The 20,086-nt window shown below is 33.9% G+C and overlaps 1 protein-coding gene across 2 annotated transcripts; it reads right to left on the bottom strand.

The window, feature by feature from the left end:
- Window positions 1-3,090: 3,090 nt before the first annotated feature.
- On the bottom strand, window positions 3,091-14,733 carry LOC129792910 (sulfhydryl oxidase 2). 2 transcript variants are annotated; one of them, XM_055832323.1, is made up of 3 exons: window positions 13,074-14,727; window positions 8,101-8,439; window positions 3,091-3,173 (listed from the first exon to the last, which is right to left on the bottom strand). In XM_055832323.1, the coding sequence occupies exons 1-3, from the start codon at window positions 14,505-14,507 to the stop codon at window positions 3,156-3,158; spliced, it is 1,791 nt and encodes a 596-aa protein (XP_055688298.1). In that variant the 5' UTR covers window positions 14,508-14,727; the 3' UTR covers window positions 3,091-3,155. The 2 variants fall into 2 exon arrangements, with proteins under 2 accessions (XP_055688298.1, XP_055688297.1); XM_055832322.1 differs by lacking the exon at window positions 3,091-3,173 and having other exon boundaries at window positions 6,990-8,439; window positions 13,074-14,733.
- Between the last annotated feature and the right edge of the window lie 5,353 nt (window positions 14,734-20,086).

The raw sequence follows: 20,086 nt of genomic DNA, 5'->3' as shown, positions 1-20,086 counted from the left end.
CAACCGAACCGCTTGACCGATTTTCAAAAATTTAGCATATCTGGAAAGGGAATTAAATTACCTTTCCAACGACTATCTATTCATCAAAATCGGTGCACTTAAGGCCGAGATGCAAGAGGTCAAAGTCAAAATTTGTGAAATCGTGAAAAATGGGCTTTTTCCTAGCTTTACCAAAATGGCTGCCAATAAATAACGGGTTAACCGATTTTCAAAAATTTACCAGTTTTGGAAAGGTGAGAAATGTACCTTTTCAAAACTAATAAATTTTTGAAAATCGGTTGACCACAGCCGGAGATATAGCCACTTGAAATTTGCCTTCAAAAATACCCCATTTTTGCTTGCCCGGAAACTTTTTTAGGGTAGTGTACATATAAGTTAGATATTCACTCACAGTGACGCATTAAATTACGACCACGTTGTTTAGAAAGAAACTTAACAAATACAGAAAAAATCGTAAGATTGGTAAATTGATTGAAAGGAGAAGAAAAAATCTTTTCAATTCTTGATAATAAAGAGAGTTCTTACCTTATTATTTTGAAGTCTTTAAGGGTTCAGGAATAATATTCTTTCTCTTGAAGGCTATTGGCTTGTCCAAGAAATTCAAGAAAGAATTTAAACGGAAAAGCACCGAAGGGGATCAGTTAAAAGAACAGGAATAAAGTCAATAAACTAGTCAAAAGAACATAAGTTAATCAGTCAAAGGAACAGAATATAACCCAATTAAAAGAAAGAAAATTTAATCCGTTTAGAAATAGAACTTTATCAGTTAAAACAAACTTAAAATTATCAGTAAAAGTTTTGAAAGTAAATCAGTTAAAAGAATAGAAGTTAATGGGACGAAAGAAAAATAATAAATCGGTAAAAGAAACATTAATTACACAGTCAAGAAAAACTGAAATTAATCCGTTAAAACAACATTAATATTTCAGTTTAAAAAGCAGGTTAAGAGTTTAGAAATTAATGAGTTAATAAAGTAGGAATTTTTCAGTCAGAACAACTCTAATTAGTCAGTTAAAAAAATCAAGAATAAGTCACTCAAAACAACTGAAGTTGGCCAATTAAAAAAACTTAAGTTAATCAGTCAAAGTTAAAAGAATAGAAGTTAGCAAGTTAGAGGAACAGACGTTTATCACTTCAAAGTTAAGAAATAAATTATTTGAAAATAACTGATGTTAATCGGACAAAAGAGCAGAAATTAATCCTGTTTAAAGAATGAAATTTATTTAGTAAAGACAATAGAAGATAATCAGCCAAAAGAAACAAAGTTAATCAGACAAAAGAACAATAAATCGGTAAAAAAAAACATAAATATTCAGTTAAAAGAACTGAAGTTATTCCGTTAAAAAATAAGAAAATATTCCATTGCAAAGAACGAAAGTTAATTAGTCAGAATGATAATTTACTAATTCATAATGAACTTTTAACAGATTAATCTCTGTTTCTTTTCACGATTTTCTTATTGTCCTTTTGTCCGATTAACTTTAGTTCTTTTAATTAATTTTTATCTTTTCCATCTCTTCTTTTAACTGAATAATTTGTTATTTTAGCTGTGTTTCTTTCAGACACAGCTTTTGTGTACCGAGCAAAATCGAAAGTCGTCAGATCGGGCTCAAACTTGGGATGAGCACGAATTAGGGTCCCCACATTCCAAAAAACGTATGCGCCAAAAATTTTTTTTTCCGGCCGTCCGTCCGGCCGTCCGGCCGGAGTACAACGCTAAATTGCGAGAGAACGGTGATAGATAGAGACTTGCGGTAAACGGCAAAGTTTAAATATCGACTGGAAGACATCCGATTATGATGTCAAATTTTACCCCCCACCCCCCCGTCCGCCATTTTGAATAACCCCAAAATTTTGTTTTGCCTATATCTCAGCCCCTATTATAGCTAGAGGGCTGAAATTTTGATATGTTGTAGGGGCCATCAATAGCTTTCCAATGATGCTTCATTTTCGAAAATCGGTCAAGCCGTTTAGTCAATATGGCCGCCACAATTTTTCATCGAAAATCGACCATAACTCGAAAACGGCTTGACCGATTTTGATCAACCCAGGGTCAAATGAAAGATCTCAACAAACCCTACAACTCTCTAGAACATCAGAAGTTTCAAAAGTGACCGCTAGAGGGCCAAAAATCAAAAACAAAATTTTCGATTAGTTTTCGATGAATATCTCGAAAACGCCATTATCGATTTGCTTCATTTTTTGATATGTTATAGCTGACCATATTATCTAGCTCCACGCCAAAAATGAAGAAAATCTATGTCGCCGTTCTCGAGATATAGCCTTCCAAAGTTGGCATGTCATATCTCGGGTTCTACAAGTCGGATTTTGATCAACTCACGTGCAAATGAAAGGTTTCGTGAAGCCCTACAAATGTCTAGAACATTGCAAGTTCGAGAAATGGCCGCGAGAGGCGCTAAAGTCAAAATCAAAATTTTCGAAAATTTCGAACTCGAATATTTCGAAAATGCCATTATCGATTTACTTCATATTTTAATATATTATAGTTGAGGTTAAGACCTTTCCAACGATAGCTCAAACTCGAAAATCTATGGAGCCGTTCCCGAGATATGGCATTTTAAAGATTTCTTGGGGGATGACTTTTCAACTTTTCCCGATTTTGCATGTATTTATACAAATTCGCGTTCTAATTTGCTCTCACAAAATTGGTACACTGAAAGAAACACAGCTCTCGTAAGCTTGGTCAGCTTACCAGTACATTTACGATTTTATTCTTGTTCTTTTATCCGATTAATTTTTCTTCTTTTAACTGATTATTAGAACAGAAATCTTGCACTTAAAACAACTCTAGTTAATCAGTTAAAAAATCAAGAAAAAATCACTCAAAACAATTGAAGTTGATCAGTTAAAAGATCAGGTAAAATGAGAGAAATTGATGAATTTACCTTGAGAGAAATTACTTTGACGGATATTTTATGACAATTTCAGAACAAAAAGGCTTCTAGAAAGATTTTAGGGAAGAAAATTGTCTCCAAGAATAATCTCTGATCTTGTCTTTAAGTTAGAGAAATTATCTTTAATTATTGCTTTACCTTTATTTGCAAAATTTATAAGAGTAAAATATGGAAATTCTTTTTCATTTTTTCTTTATTTCCCAAATTTGCAACAAAAAAAAAACATTTGAAAGTTGTTTTCTAATTGAATCGATGAATCTGAAAGAATAAAAAAAAAATTTATTAAATGTTTATTTTTTTCTTTCTTTGATAATTCGGTTTGAATTTTCTTCTAATAAATAATTCACATGCAGGTAATTTAATTATTAATCTTTTCTTTCAAGAATTGTAGCAAAGATTAATCAAGAGATTAACTAATAATTTGAAATAATAAGATAAAAATTCTTAAACATGCTAAAACGGATAAAATAGAAGAAATCTGTTATTTATTTACAAAACTCAAAGAACAAAAGTAAGAATAATACAAAAATAAATTAAAAGAAAATAAAATGCAAATGTGAATAAAATGATGATGATGAACTTCTTCGTGGTCGTAACTTTAGTTGTCACTGAAAAATGAGTGATGATATTTGCATAATTTTCCTCACAAATCACTTCATTCTATCGATAAATTGAATACAATTTTTCCATTAAAGTTTTACTATATATTTGCTTTCAATTCAATCACAGCTTAAGCTGAAGAAAATATCGCTAAATTTGCTACAAAAATAAATTCTTTGCTGCACAAATTTCCGCTTAAAGGTCACAAAATTGCGGAAAAAGAAATATTCAAGAAAAAAGTGCAATATTTACACAAAAAAAAAACTTGGCTGTAGAAGTCGATAAACTCACAACCTTCATTTATGCTTTTTCTATGCATTTTTCCTACTTTTTCATCCACATTTAATGTAAAAAAAAAAAGAAATTGATGTATTTCTCCAAACAAGATAAAAAAAAAACTACGTGGATTTACCAGAATCATCAAAACTCACACACTTTTGTGGTTTTAAATCGTCTCAAATGAAAATTCTTCTGTCTGTGGGTGCATTTTATTCAAACAAAAAAAAAAAGAAAATTGTATTGAATTTTACGAGTGAAATATAAATTGATAAAAATACTTACACAACTTGTTTTCCTTTCACGAATGAAAATTAAAAGAAAAATCAACAAACTTGGAAACAATCATTATTTAATTAATCATTTATGTCACGACAATTTTATACAAAAAAAAAGGTTTTTACTAATTTATAAATATTTCTATGATTTTTATTTTTATAATTTTTTTATACAATATCATTTGTTCCAGACTAATGAATCATTTGAGAATTATTTTTAGGAAAAAAAAAACAAATAAGTAGATTTTTTATGGGAATTGAATGACTTAAAACTTTTAAACTAGAGAGAGAGTTTTTAAGACAAAAAAAAAGATATAACACTGTGCAACAAAATTTTTACTGAAGGATGTAAGTTGATGTGTTTTGCAAGTTTTTCGTATATTAAATTAGAAGAACCGATCAGTTCCTTAACTAAAGGTAACCAATAATTGAAAAAAAAAATTTTGTCCAAAAAGGAGTTTATTCACTGACTAATTATTTTTTATTTTTCTTTGAAAATAATTTTCTTTTGCAAAAGGAATTTTTAGGATAGGAAAAAGACTGAAAAATGTTTCTGAACCATCGTTTAAGAGACTTAAGAGTCACCTAAAAAACCCTTCTCAAAGTTATAAGATTTTGGCAGTTAAAAAGGAAAACAAAAGATTTGCTTTCTTAGCATTCTTTTAGAATGTTTTTTTTAATACATTTCTTTTTTTCCTAGAATTTGTTGGCCGATTGGAAAGAAACTTTCAGGGATGATAGCTCTTAACCGTAGAAGTGTTTAGGTTTTAACCGGGAATTTTCAGGTCTTTCAGTTTTTAAGATATCCTGAAGGTAAGTTTATTTTTTTTAAAGATTGCTCTGCTCAATAAGTCAAAGAAAATTATTCCAATTTAAACAAAATCTATTCCCTAATTTTCTTTATTCTTTAGAAATGATTTTCACAATTTTTTATCAAAATCGGTAGGGGAGAGCGGGGTTAAAAAAGTCACTTAAGGGTTTAGTAAAAGCTCAAAATATCATATTTCCCAAACAGATAAAGCGAAATGTATAGCTCATTTCTTTAGGAAATTTACTGCCCTACAACTCTTTCTCAGATCAATTTGTTCTATCTAGCTAGGAAATATGATATTTTAGGCTTGTTCCAAACCCTTAAGTGACTTTATTAGCCCCGGTCTCCCCTACAGTAGATTTAGATGAAAATAATACTCAAGTTTGCTTGAACAAATAAAAAAAAACATGGCGCCATTTTACAAAACATAAATATTGATTTTGATCCCTTCTAAAATCTATTCCATTGAACGAAAATGAATGATTTTTTCCTGTATAAGATATTTAATTTAGAAAAGAAATAACCAAAAAGATTCCATAAAAAAACCTAAAAAAATTAAATACGACAAATGTCAGAAATAGATGAAAGAAAGAAACAATTTGTTGAAATATTTAAAATATTTCTCATAGAATACTCGAAATCCTGCAGTTCCTAAATTTTAAGAAAAGAAGATAAAAATTTTTGATAGAATCGACCCATTGATTAGTTTCATATGACCATAGCTCAAGAGTGAATGGACTCCTTTTATTTTCTTAATTTTTCTACGTAATAACCCTTTTGAATTTCTTTATTAGCATTTTAGCTGTGTTTCTTTCAGACACAGCTTTTGTGTACCGAGCAAAATCGAAAGTCGTCAGATCGGGTTCAAACTTGGGATGAGCACGAATTAGGGTCCCTACATTCCAAAAAACGTATGCGCCAAAAAAATTTTTTTTCCGGCCGGCCGTCCGTCCGTCCGGCCGTCCGTAGTACAACGTTAAATTGCAAGAGAACGGTAATAGATAGAGACTTGCGGTAAACGGCAAAGTTTAAATATCGACTGGAAGACGTCCGATTATGAGGTTAAATCCACCCCCCCACCCCCCCCCCCCGTCCGCCATTTTGAATATCCTCAAAATTTTGTTTTCGCTATATCTCAGCCCCTGTAATAGCTAAAAATCTGAAATTTTTATATGTTGTAGGGGTCATCAATACCTTTCCAACGATACCTCATTTTCGAAAATCGGTCAAGCCGTTTTGTCAATATGGCCGCCATAATTTTTCATCGAAAATCGACCATAACTCGAAAACGCTTGACCGATTTTGATCAACCCGGGCTCAAATGAAAGCTCTCAATAAACCCTACAACTCTCCAGAACATCCGAAGTTTCAAAAGTGACCGCTAGGGGGCCAAAAATCAAAAACAAAATTTTCGATGAGTTTTCGATGAATATCTCGAAAACGCCATTATCGATTTGCTTCATTTTTTGATATATTATAGCCTACTATAACATCTATTTATAAAAAAAAAAATTAAAAAAATTTATGACGCCATTTTGAAAATATCGAGTTCCAACTTTGACATGTCATATCTCGAGTTCTACAAGTCCAATCTTGATCAACTCAAGCACAAATGAAAGGTTTCGTGAAACCTTACAAATGTCTAGAACATTGCAACTTCGAGAAATGACCGCGAGAGGCGCTAAAGTCAAAATCAAAATTTTCGAAAATTTCGAACTGGAATATTTCGAAAATGCCATTATCGATTTACTTCATATTTTAATATGTTATAGTTGAGGTTAAGACCTTTCCAACGATAGCTCAAACTCGAAAATCTATGGAGCCGTTCCCGAGATACGGCGTTTTAAAGATTTCTTGGGGGATGACTTTTCAACTTTTCCCGACTTTGCGCGTATTTAAATTAATTTACGCTCTAGTTTGCTCTCACAAAATTGGTACACTGAAAGAAACACAGCTCTCGTAAGCTTGGTCAGATTACCAGTACATTTTTAAAGCTTTATTCTAAGGCCTTGAATTTTATTCAAAATGTCTTAAAATTCATGCTGCCAAATATTTCAATCATTGTGACTAATAATTTTGTTGCACAGTCTTATTCTTTCCTTGATATTCTTTTTCTAAGTAGTAATTTATCAGATTTTCAATTAAAATAAATTTATTTTCTAATAAATTCTAAATTGGATAATTTTTTTTTCCAAACATTTCTTTACAAACTTAATTTCTTTTTAATTTCTTTCAATAAAAAAAATAATAATTTAAGAAAAAAAAACAATGAAAGCACCTTTTGATTGGGCTTCTCATAGTCTAATGTGGAATTTTTCCATTAACAATGAAGCATCTATTTGACGGTAAAGAAGATTTGACTAAAACGTAACGTCTTTATAAACAAATTTAATAAGTCCTTTTAGTTTTTGGGGGGGTGGGAGGCCAAATGGAGGCAACAAACCGCTAAATTGACATTTTTTCCATCATCTCAAAGAATTAACCTTGAAGTAACCCTCATGCCGTGAATTTCATTTTCATGAATTATGTACAAATTACGCTATTTTTATCGCGTTGATAACGAATTGGATCAGTATGTTGCTCAAATTGGATGCTATTCAGAGGAATGATTTGAGGAGATCAAATGTTTTTTCTGCGTTGTAACTTTTTTTTCTTGGCTAAAAGTCTTGTACACTTGATAGCCTAAAATCGTTTAGTATTAACATGATAAGAAATTATCGCTGATAGATGATCTGAATTTGTGATTTATGGAAATTGAATTAGAAGGAGCTAAATTGCTCCATTATCGTATGAGTTAGTGCCCCCCAATGGTGATTAAGTTGTAAAACGTGCCATTAATTTGGTCCGTTTTACACACAAAACCTCTTGGCCAAACATCCTATGGGGGGCCTGTTGAGGGCACAAAACACATACATACATAATATAACAACAAATGATGGAGGAAATGGCTCAAATGGAAAAATAGTGTTTCAATCAGAGCTTCACATGTGGTTAATCCATTTGACCTCACATGAGATGCGAATGTCGCACAAATTGAATGCATTCCCGGCGCGCGCGCGTGTGTGTGTGGTTAGACCTTACCAAGGAGGTCGTGAATGTACATCTTTTTCCTGTAGCCGCGCTTGAGGAATAACCGCACAGCCGCAAGGAGCATGCAGATGCAGAAGCCGTAGAGTAGCAGCCCCATTCGCATGTCAATGTCCGAAAAAACATTACTCACATATCGTTTGGCACGTAGAACATCCAACGTGGCCGGCAGGGCGGACTCATCGTCAACCCCGAGGCGACTGATGTTCTGTACACTGTGAATGCGTCGCAGGAAGAAGAGGACCTCCGTGCGATCCCACGGAATCTCACTGCCATCATTGTGGGATGCATTGTCCCCTCGTCGACACTGTGGGCACTCAGCTGCACTGGGAAATTGAACTTTGGGATGAGCAGGATCCTCTGTTGCGTCACCCGCGAGGCGTCGATTGACCTCATTGTGGGCTGACCACAGCCACAGGATTGCATTGTCCTGACTTGCCACTGAGAACAAGCGTTTCTTCCTGGCCATTTCCTGTACAGAGCGAAATGTAGAGTTAGAAAAAATTCCAGGGGCTGAATTATCTAACTGTGAAAAACTCTCGTGATAAACTCCCGAAGGCTTTTTCCGGGAAAAAGTGAGGAAAACAAAATAATGCATTGGTAATAAACTCCCGTAAGATTTTCCCGGTTTTCACATTTCATTTAAAGCGCTAAAACCTTCAGGAGTTTATCACGGGAGTTTTTCACTCTTAGAGAATTCATGCCCAGGGGTTGTATTCTCTAGATTAGATTAATTTTTTGCTAAATTAATCGCTATTAATTGCTATTGCTCTAAAAGTGAAAAACTCCCGTGATACACTCCCGAAGGCTTTTTGAAGGGGAAAAGCCGGGAAAACTTCATAGGAGCTTAAAACTTCTAAGAAAAAGAATACACCCGTGATAAACTCCCGCAAGATTTTCCTGATTTTCACGTTTCTTTCTAACCTTCGGAAGTTTTTCACTCCTATATATGTAGAATACAGTCCCAAATGAATTTGGCTTAACAAACTGTTGAATTTGTTGAAAAGTTTTGTCGAAACGTTGCTGGAAAGCATAAAAGCCGCATATTCTTTCCTCCCGATTGAAAAGAAACGTTTCATAAAATAAAATTCCTATACAATTTAATTAATGAAGAATTTGTAGCCAATTGAAAATTTAATAAGGCGAAATGTGTCTTGGCTAAGAGATTTAGCGTTCCTAGCGGTCATTTGTCGAAGTAGTGATGTTCTACTTGATTGTAGAACTTGATCAATGAGCTGAAGAATCAATTCTAATCGAAATCTTTCATTTTTCTGATAAAGACAACTTTGTAAAACTTCTAGAAGAACAATTTATTTAGACTTCTAAGAACTTTTTGGCTTTTCAAATTAGTTGGGGTTGATTATCGACTTGAAAATTAATAAATTCCTTCTTCTCCCTATAAACTCTTCAATCTTAGTTCTTTTAGTTATATTGAAAAAGAATAAATTCTGTTTTTTTAAAGTCTTTTAATTTCTTAAGGGAATTCAGATATTTTAGATCTTTCAGGACTTAGTGCTTGATTCTGATAAAAATTTTTACTTTTCTTCTTTTCCCTTATAACTTGAAATTTGTTGTAAGATTTTGACACTTACAGGTTCTAAGAAAAGATAAAATAATCTATTAATTATATGATTTTCTATGAATTTCTTTTTCTTTATAAAAATATTCTAAATAAAACAACAACTACGAATCTCAGTTCCAAGAACTTCTTATCTAAACCCGGTAGACATCAACCTCTGTGCGCATTTTCACGTTCAAAAAACAACAATTTGGCTCTTCCAAAATACTTGCAATCCGTGCTAAAATCTTCTGCAAATATAGTCAAATGTAGTCACGTAAACTGAAATTATGCTGAGTGCGTTGTAATGTCTTTGAATTTAAAGACTTTGTACTCAAGTCAGAGTTACGTGACCCTTGTCTTGTATTGGATGCTCTTTATTGAAAAAAATATTTATTAATTTTATCAGCAATTTTATGGGAAGATTCAAATTATGTACAGTACATTTATTTCTTATTCTTTCAAAGAAGTTAGAAGTTTATCGATCGTAGAATTTAATTCAAATACAGGATGGCTCAAAAGTTTATTTAACTTTTAAAAACAATTATTTTTTAAGTGAAATGTAAAAGAATAATAAGAAGAATCAGAATTTCCAAGCTCTTTTTGATTGGTTGCTAAAATCGAATAAAGTGTTTTTATTCGCTTATGCTCGTCCAAAGGGGGGAGTTTAGGTGTAAAATTAACCCTTTCGCGTCCTCTTGGAACATAGAAACCAGGGATGGTGTTTGGTTTTCTTACCACCGTAAAAGTTTCGGTTTTACTATTTAGAAAATAAAGTTGGAAAAGAATCTTTGAACGTTAGAAGAGTCAATCGTTAGGAAGGAAACGTCAAATGCTGAAGAAAGTTACATGTTAAAAAAATATTGCCAAACATTAGAAAACTAACGAAAAACCTTCAAAAGAAAAATGAAAACTTTAAAAACAAACGTTAAACGTTAGAATAAACATGAAGCGTTAGGAATTAAACGTCAAATTGTTGGAAAAAAGAATAATCGTTAGAAAAGAGATTGCTAATGTTAAAAAATAAATAACAAAGACTACTCTGAAAAAAATAGTTTGTATTTGAGTTTGTCAAAGTTTGTAACTCCCATACATTTTTTAACAAACATGGAAGTGAAAAGGAGTCAAAGCCCTTTTTTGTCAAAGGAGATTACTTTTTAATCTCCAAGTTTGTTATTTCAAAATAAACAACCCATGTTTGTAAAAGTTTGTTATTGTTTGTAAAAAATTGTACAAAAAATCCCACAGCCTTTCTTACAAACCTTAGCAAACTTTTACATGTTTGTTTATTTTATTTTGTAACTTTTAAAATAAAAGACATCCTTTTAAATAAAAATTATCAATTTTATTTATTTTTAACAAAAACTTATAACGGTTTGGGGTTCTGCGGTGCTTCCGGAGGTTTTCGGGCGTACTGCTGCTTCCTCTATTCCCGGCAGAATTTCACCGTAATGTTTGCGTGGATGAAAATCACACTGATGTCGCTCTTCAGGAATTCCATAGTTATTCCATTATCTGCAAATAAACAGAATGATTAATTCGAGAATTATTCCATAAACGATTTAGGCTATCTTTAAATAACTTACCTTTCAGTATGGTTTATCTGCTTCAAAAATCCTAAACTCCACGCACAATTGATAAAGTTGGAGATTCTTCATGAAACCTCCATTTTTCACAAAATATTCATTTTTTCTGTTTTTTTGCACTTTTTTTTAGCGGCGTCCATTTTTTTCCATTTCCAATGAAAATGTACCCAAATAACAAACCATCAACAAACTTTTTCAAAATTGTTTGTTTAAGTTTGTTAATGCATTAAAATATCAAACCTTTTAACAAACTTTATCAAAAATGTTTGTTAATGTTTGATTTTATAAACAAACCTGCATACAAACGTGTTTGTAATGTTTGTAAAAAGTTTGCTATTCCAGATTTATTAAAATTTGTTTGCAAAAAATTGTAAAATGTTTGTTAAAGTTTGTACTTTTTTGTATTTTTTCCTCAATTTACAAACATTTTACAACCAATAATCTCTAAATACAAACTATGTTTGTTAAATTGCATATTTACCTCCAAATTAATATCCTTTGACAAACTTTGACGAAACTCGCTACAAACTATTTTTTTCAGAGTAGAAAAGAAACTTCAAACGTTGATATTTTACAAAAATAATTTTTCAAAACCTTCTGATTTGAAAGCAATAGTTTGGTTAAAATGGCTTAATAACTTCAGTAAAAGCAATTCTCATTAAACTGGATTCCTAAATCGTTCTTTTTAACAATTTTTAGCGTCTTTTGAATGAAATAAATTCTTTAAACACATATTCAAATTCTTGGGTTTGTGTATGATCTAATGAACGCGAAAGGGTTAATTTGAACAGAGGCTTTGCTAAGAAATCTTTTTATTTGACTCTATTTCTTTGCTCAACGTAATATTTTTATTTAATTTGCTTGAAAATGAGGGACTTTTTTAAAGAATTTTCTAGAGCTGAAAAATTCCCTAAAAAGGACGTTATATTCTCAGATTTTCTCTCTGGAGTATTATTTTCCATAACGTCCTTTATTTTTAAAATTCTTCTTGAATAAACAGATAATAACGGAAAATTCCCAAACTACATAATTGAATAAGAACTAAAACTTATTATTTTTCTTTAAATAGTTTAATATGCTTAAATTGAATTAAAAGGTCGTGAATTATGGAATGATTTTGCATATTTAGGGGTAAGGTCAAACTGACTGAAAAACACAGATAAGATGTATTGACTTTCTTACAAATTCTTTCATCTTCTATCTCATTTTTTTCCCCAATATTTTATTCATAGAAATCGTCTTTCATATGAAACCCAACAAAAAAATTAAAGAAAAAATGAAATTTATATTTATTTATGTTTCTTTGTGAGTGACCTTGGCATTGTCTTACATATTTCAGAATAATCTGGAATAATAAATTCCTTTTAATCACACACACACAAAAAATGGAGATTGAGAAAATATTTTGAAAGATGCTAATAGAGCGTTGCTCGGGGAATTGTTTTGATGACACAAATGAAAGTGCGGATGGAAATTATATAACAAATACTGCAATACAAGTTACTTAATAATCACATTAGAAAATCTTTTCTTCATGCTTATCAGTTGAAAGGTCGCTAAGTGTGTGATTTATGTAGTATGTACAACTGAGCGTGACATTCAATCACTTGTTTCGTGTAATTAAAAATAATTAAATTAGTGGGAAACAATATGGAATAAATCGAAGGAATTAATCATTAATTAATGTTGGTATAAATTAAATTATTTTGCAAAATTTATTTAAAGGGAAATTCTTAACATTTTTAAGGTTTCTAAAATTAGTTTTGCAGGTTTTTTAACGAATTTAACAAATAATTTAAAACATTTAGGTTAGAATTCTCAATAGGACGCGGTGTTAGCCGTTAAATTTTGAATCTGCATGATTTTGTACTAAAACTTCACTGTGGTTAGCTTTAACCCTACTTTTAAGCGAATTACAGCTAAAAAGCAAGCCTACAATAGTTCTTTCACAATAAATCTTACCTGGAAGTGATTACTGCAGTCAGTGCACCCGAAGAAGTGCTTGATGTATCCGTGCATTGCATGGAGAACCTCAAGTGGATCCGTTGAGACATTCTGCTCCACAGCTGCCACTGTTAAATGATGAAATAGGAGCCACAAACTACACGGATACCTCCGTAGTCCATCCACTTCACTGTAGCATCCCACAAATTTAGTTGAGGAGAACACCGGACGGTTTGCCTCTTCGAGATTCTTGGCATACTTCTCAAATTCCTCCCCAGACACGGAGTCTTCCTTCTGCCCAACAAATGTCTCGAGTTCCTTGAGGAATTTCCTTCCATTCTCCCCAAAGGGGAAGTATCGACTGAGTACAGATAGGAAGCGCTTTAGTGCCAGGAGACGATCATCACGGATGTCTCCGTAGCGTGGGATTTCATGGAAGATGCTGAATCGAAGGGCTTGCTCCAGGTCAGCTTGGAACACGACTCCCTTCATTTGGGCTACTTTATCCTGAATTGCCTGATCTTGCTTGTGCTTCATCCAGTCCGGAATACTACTGTCGGGAGTTTTCTCTGAGACCGGAAGGGGGATTGGGGAGGTCTGTGGAACGGCAATGTTGTTTTTCACCAAATTCGCCATGATCATGTTCCGGAGATCTTCCCGTGTGGCTTCTTTGTCCCCAGAAAGCTCCTCAATTGACAGATCATCGCGATGGATGGCAAATAGAGCTGGGCGCGTGTCTGATTTGGGATGCAGAAAGTCCAGGGAGGATGCTCGTCGAACGAGGGCTTCTTTCATTTTGTGCAAATCCAGAATAACTTGAGCTCCAGTTGTATTCTTATTGGGTTCCTGGACATTCTCAAGCACAACGTAGACGATTTTAATGTTCTGCGGGGCTGTTGTGAACAATTCAGCTGCACTGTCAGCTGTGACATCATCCAGATCTGGCCACGATGGCAATTTATGTTCATCCGTGTGGAGGAAGTTGATCAAAGTTTCCTTGAGGGTCTCACTGTCAGGACGATAGACGGATTTCCCAATTTGATTGGGACCCTCCTCATAGTTGGCCGGGAAGTACCTCACTGTGGGATAGGACATCACTTCAAAATCCCTACACACCTCACTATTTTCATCCGATGAGCAGTCAATGGCGAGAATATCCACAATATCCCTCCAGGAGCGTGTCTCCTCGCCCAATTGAATCCAATGTGGGGCAAATCGTCTGCAGAAGCCACAGAAGGAATTGTAGAACTCCACGAAGGATGCCCTATTCTGGTGGAACACCGCCGTCCGGAATTGCTCCTTCCCAATCAACTCCTGCACATCGTCCGTCTTCATGTACAACCCATTGTACTCCGCCGGGGATTGCGATTGCTTCAGGAAGGGTATCCCACGTCCCTGCACAGCATTCAGGAGCCCCAAGAGCCCCAAAATTATCACAAAATTCACATTCATTGCACACTTTCACTTCCCGCTAAATTCAGGAGCAAATTCTTCTATTCACGACTTGAGCGATGAGTTGGAATTGACGGGAATCACTTGATATGGCTTATCACGAGGCATTTCACATACTGAACACGACAAGGCGCTCGAATTATGGGTAATATTAATTTCACAGCAGGAAATGATTGAACACCACAAATCGTCAGCTGTGTCAGCCATTCAGGCTTCTGTGTGACACATGCTAATGCGCAAGCGACGAAATGTTTACAAATTTGCAGGATGCTGTGCCGGAAAATTTCAGGGGCTGTTTGATTTTCTGATTTTCTTTCTCGTTGAATTCTGGTGATTTTTTTCTATTTTCCGGCTCTATTTGTGCTTAAAAAAAAGCTTTTGAGGGGAAAAGTTATGTGGAAATGCAAGAAAATTGAGAAAATCCAGCAGAGTGAGCAAGAAAGCCAGAAATAACCATTATTTTTTTTTGAATTCTTGGATAATGCGGATATCGAGAAAAGCTCAATTTGAAAAGACAAATGCGCGCGAAATTTAAATCTGAGACGTCTTCGTTTTCAAGTTGTTCGTTGGTGAATAAAGTTTGGATTTAATCCTGAGCCCCAGGAAGGCTCTTTTAATGTCCTTATTTGAACTGTAAACTTTAAGTTTTTTACACGATTATCTAAGCAATTAATGGCTATATCGAATGAATCAACTATGCTGTGAAATGTGTGAAATGATTGAGTTAATGCGCTTGACCACCATCTTTAAAGCCATCGTGAATATTAGAAAACAGAGCTTAGCGTCCTTTTTGTGAAATTTCGGATATATCCTTAAATTTTGTAGAATTTGTAGAAATAACCGATTTAATATTTAACTAAAATAAACTAGTTTTGAAGTTTCTTTTATTTTGTATTTTTAATTTAAATTTCTAAAGTTTTACACTTATTTTAACATTTGACGGTTTTTCTAGCATTTAACATTGTTTTTCAACGTTTGAAAATTCTTAATACTTTATAAAAATTTTCGAGACAAAATTTAAAATTACAAAATATTAATTTCAATGACTTTTAACTTTGGACTCATCGTATGAAGGGTTTTGAATTACCCCAACAAATGCGTGCCACCCCCGCATGATTTTCCCCAATTCACAACAAACGATTGAGGGTGCAAAAGTGAGAAAATAGAGAGAGCGGGATGAAAGTGCAGAAAAAGGAAAATATGGGGTGGATGCAAAGGAAGAGGGTGGAAAACTTCCCTCAACTGTGTGCGTGAGGTTTTCCCTCTTCATTTTCCTCCACCATGTCCCTCGTTGTGCCTCATTTCCGGCAAAGAGCGCTTCATAAGGGAGGGGGGTGAGAGGAAGTGAAGGGGCGAAAGAAGATAAGAACATATCAAATTCATCCCTCAATGAATTTGACAACGCCGTGAAGAATGGGGTGCCATGACGCGGTGGTTGGGGGATGAATTTTAAATAAATTACTTTCTTTTCCTTCACATTCGCTCTCCATTTGCTGTTTGTGAGTGAATTTTGCGCTTCTTCCCCCGCGCTGCCTCACCGACAAAACATACATAAATTCACTCTTCTTCGTCCCTGTCCCTTTGTAAATCCTTCCTGATTCTCGCAGGAGGAAGTCATCAATGTCTCGCGAATGTTTCGTCGCTGTTTGTCTTTTCCTCTTTCGCCTTATTTTTCCATCAGCATGAAAATATAGCTTTTTAATTGCTGTCGCTCTTCATAACACTTGGCAACGTAATTTTAGTATTTTTAAGTGAAGATTGAGTTAACCCTTTAACGTCCAACGTGAAACATAAAAACATTGAAACATGCGCTCTTTTATCCCGATTTTTATTCTATGTATTTTTTTAGAGGACTTTTCTCACTCAGAACGTCTTCTTTGACCCCTTATGAGTGAATTTGATGCATTTGTAACATGGAAAAACAATTACATTCATAAATAATTGAAAAAATAAAATGTTTCACGTTTGGGTCAGCGTATGACCCAAAAAACCTTAAAGGGTTAAAGTTCATAAAACAGAAAAGAGTAATTTTAAAGAAAGTTATCGAATAAGGTATGGCTTTTTCTTTCTTTCAGATGCAATTACTATAGGAATAGAAATAGAAAGGAAAATTCTGTGGCGTTATTATTTAATTTCCTTAATTTCCATATCATTTCCACCCCTCTCTAAAAGTTTAATAAACCTAACTCTATTGTGGGGCGTAGTAAAAATTAATTTAAAGGAATTAATTCAGTAATTAAGTTAAAATAAATTAAAGAAAGCTTGATAAAATTAATATTTTTGACATTTTTAACGTTAAGTTCTGAAATATGACGTTTATTGTGTCTAACGTTCTACATTTCTTTACAAAAGTTTATTCAATGATTTGAAGTTTTTTTTTTTATGTAACGTTTGATTTATGTGTCATTGTGTATTCCTAGCGTTTGACGTTTCATCTCGAACTTTTGACGTTTCTTTTATCTCTGTTTGACATTTTTAATGTTTCACATATCTTGACATTTATTTTAACCTGACGATTTTCTTCTAACGTTTAACATTGTTTTTCTATGTTTGAATTTTTTTTCTTATTCTTCATGTAGTTTTAAGTCTGAAAAAATATTTTTTTAAGTCTCTAAATGTAACATCGGTAGACCTTAACTGCCTGAACTTCTAGAATGTTCTATTTTATCGGTTTTAGGCGTAAAGTTTCACCTAATTAAAAAAATGTAAGAAAAGTCGAAAATAAAATGAAAATTTTTATCTGTATCACTTTTGAATTTTCTTTCATAACTTTGGGCTTTCCTTGCGATTGAATCTAAAAGTTCTTTCGTTTTTGGGTATCAAGATTTCCTTGAAAAAGAAGAAATTCTTTGAATATCAAGGATTTCTTGGTCCCAAAATAGGACCGTTTATCGACGTTTTTTTTTTTAAATAATTGATGTTTTCCTGATTAAGTGCTCTACCTGGTCCTACCTTCTAGATATGTAGAAGAAAGGTAAGAATTCGTAAAAGTAAAAAAAGATTTAGCAAAAAAAAATTAAGATCAAAAAGAAAACTAATTTATTCAAAGATCCGGAAATTATTGAATCACAACTACCCTATATTGATTCATTTAATTTTATTAGTTGTATTTCATTGCGTAAGTTCACCCTGTAATCCACCATGCTTTCCTACTATGGGTTTGGAGGGATGGAAAACCCTGCGATTACTGTTCGTGTATTTCGTCTCCGGCTTTTTTTTCATGCCATGAATCACCCACAAGAGGGGCGCCGCGGCGGCTGCTGTGCGGCCGAGGGTGGAACAGCAACACACCCCTCTCTTCTGCGGGTTCTGTTCTCCTTTTTGGCCGCCCGAAAAACCCAACTCTGAGGAAACTTTCTCTGGCACCCAAACATTAGATTTTTGCTGTCGTTCGTGCGTGTGCGTCAAATTTTTCCTGCGTGTTCGTCGTCGTGTTTTTGTGGTATTTTCTCATTTTGTGTCCCTTCTTTTCCCTTCATTTTCCGCGTGTGTCACTGTTTAAACAGAAAATTAATTCAAAAAAACGGACATACAATTGAAATTTCGGGAAGGAAAAAATCACATTTAGATTGCTTTTAGTATTGCTTTGCGAATAATAAAGGCACCGAGACGAGAGAAAAAAAATCGAACGCAAGTTTATTAAAGCCGCGAAGGACACAAAGGACTGTGTGGGGATTTACCATAAAAAAAGTTACGTTAAAAGGATTTAAGGTGGATTAATTTTCCCGCGAAAAAAAGTGGTAGTGTTGGGGTTTCCCTACCCCGTATCCTTGTGTGAGGATTCAGTGTAAATTTTTAAGTGAAAATTTAATTTTTTTTTGGAGGAAATATCTGGAAAATCGTTTCAAATCAACGGCTGAATAGTGCGCAAAAAGCCACGAGGAAAGTGAAAGTGAGTCAATAGGAAATTTATAGTGTGTGACCCCGCGATGGGGTGGAAAAAGTATGCGGGTGTGATGGGGTGTAGTGGGGGGAATCATGTGGGGGTGGTGAATTATTTTCAGCAATTTCCTCCGCCGAAAGTCTACCCCGGAGCACGCAAAAAAGCCCAAAATCATAAAAATAGCGATAAATAAAATTCCCATTCAACAATTTTCCCAAACCATAATCGTGCGGTGTCTCCCCGGCAAAACAACATCATCAACCCAACCAGCATTATGTAACCAAGAATCAACAATTTTTATCACCCCCACCCCCCACCTCCCCCTGCAATCATTCAAATTTCAATACACACCCCCACCCCTCCCACCACCCAAAATATATAAGCGTGGTTGATAAAAAAAAATCTCACTACATATATGCACCGAAAATTGGATATTGCGGCAAATATTTGTTTAACTGGCTCCCCAATTTTGTCAATGGAAATAAAATAACCGAATAAATAAATTTCCTCACTTTGGCCAGAAACCATTCATTAATTTAGCAACCTATCAACTCAATCAATTGAAAATTATTTTCCATTTTCCAACCCTACGGCGGCATTTTGTCCGCAAAATTCATTTTGTTTTTTGGGGGTAGACCGAGTTAATTTTTGGGTTTTTTTTTCGCAGTGTGGTGGAAAAAGCTTTCGTTGAATTTTTAACTGGTTATTTAAAAAGCAAAGATTTTAATTGATTAGTCAGAGGGTGATTTTTATAAAGAAAAAAATTAGAAAGTCAGTGAAATTTAAAATTAGTAGAGGAGACTGGGACTAATTGAATCACTTTGTAGTTCTGCGGAATTTTCATAAGACAAGAAAATGTTCTCAAAACATTATTATATAGGAAAGGAGTTTATGCATTGAGCTTTGAAAATTTCTTCATTCACAAAACAATTGTGACCTATATAATCTTGTAGGGAATAAAAAAAGCTTAAGAAAACGTTAAAGAAATTTCCCATTTTCCGTTGGGATTATATAGTGAAAAGCCGGTAAAAATTGGCAAAAAATGTGAATTAGGGACAAAAAGCCTTAACCTCAAAAGACATTAACTTTTTCTTAAAAAGGAAACGTCTTTCCGAATTTTCTTTTGACAAATCAGAAGTAATTGAATTTCCCTACACAAATATGTGGAATTTATTACAATAAATTAAAATGAATTCTGTGATACTTTAAAATATTCAAATTGGTAGTGAGTACCAGTTTTGTCTTTTATGTGATATAGTACCTATCTTAACATCCTCGCTGGGGTTTTTCTTCGGTCACAATGATGAAAAGAAAATTAAACGCGACAAAAACACAGGGAGGGTGTTTTAACCCTTTAAGGTCCGCGCCTAAACTGCTGGGCCGATTTTGGAAATTTTGCTGTTTTTCAACTCATTGGGCGTAATTATACAGATTTTAGTCGAAAAAAAATTTTTCCAACTTACAGATTTTCCGGAAAACCTTTGGGTCAGCATATGACCCAATGGACCGCAAGGGATACAAAACACGGATTTTTGATATTCACAATTAAGAAGCACTCTGTGTCCGTGGCAGGTAATGTTACCCCCAAGACGCCTCGGAAGCACCCTGGGATGAACTACAATGAGATTCAGACCGACCAGAAGTAGTTTGGTCAGGATTTTCAGTGTCATCCCAGGTAAAGGTTCCTCTAATCACA

This window comes from Lutzomyia longipalpis, chromosome 3 (genome assembly GCF_024334085.1).
Source record: "Lutzomyia longipalpis isolate SR_M1_2022 chromosome 3, ASM2433408v1".
In the NCBI taxonomy this organism is placed as follows: Eukaryota; Metazoa; Arthropoda; class Insecta; order Diptera; family Psychodidae; genus Lutzomyia; species Lutzomyia longipalpis.
This window is presented reverse-complemented; position numbering and strand designations above follow the sequence as displayed.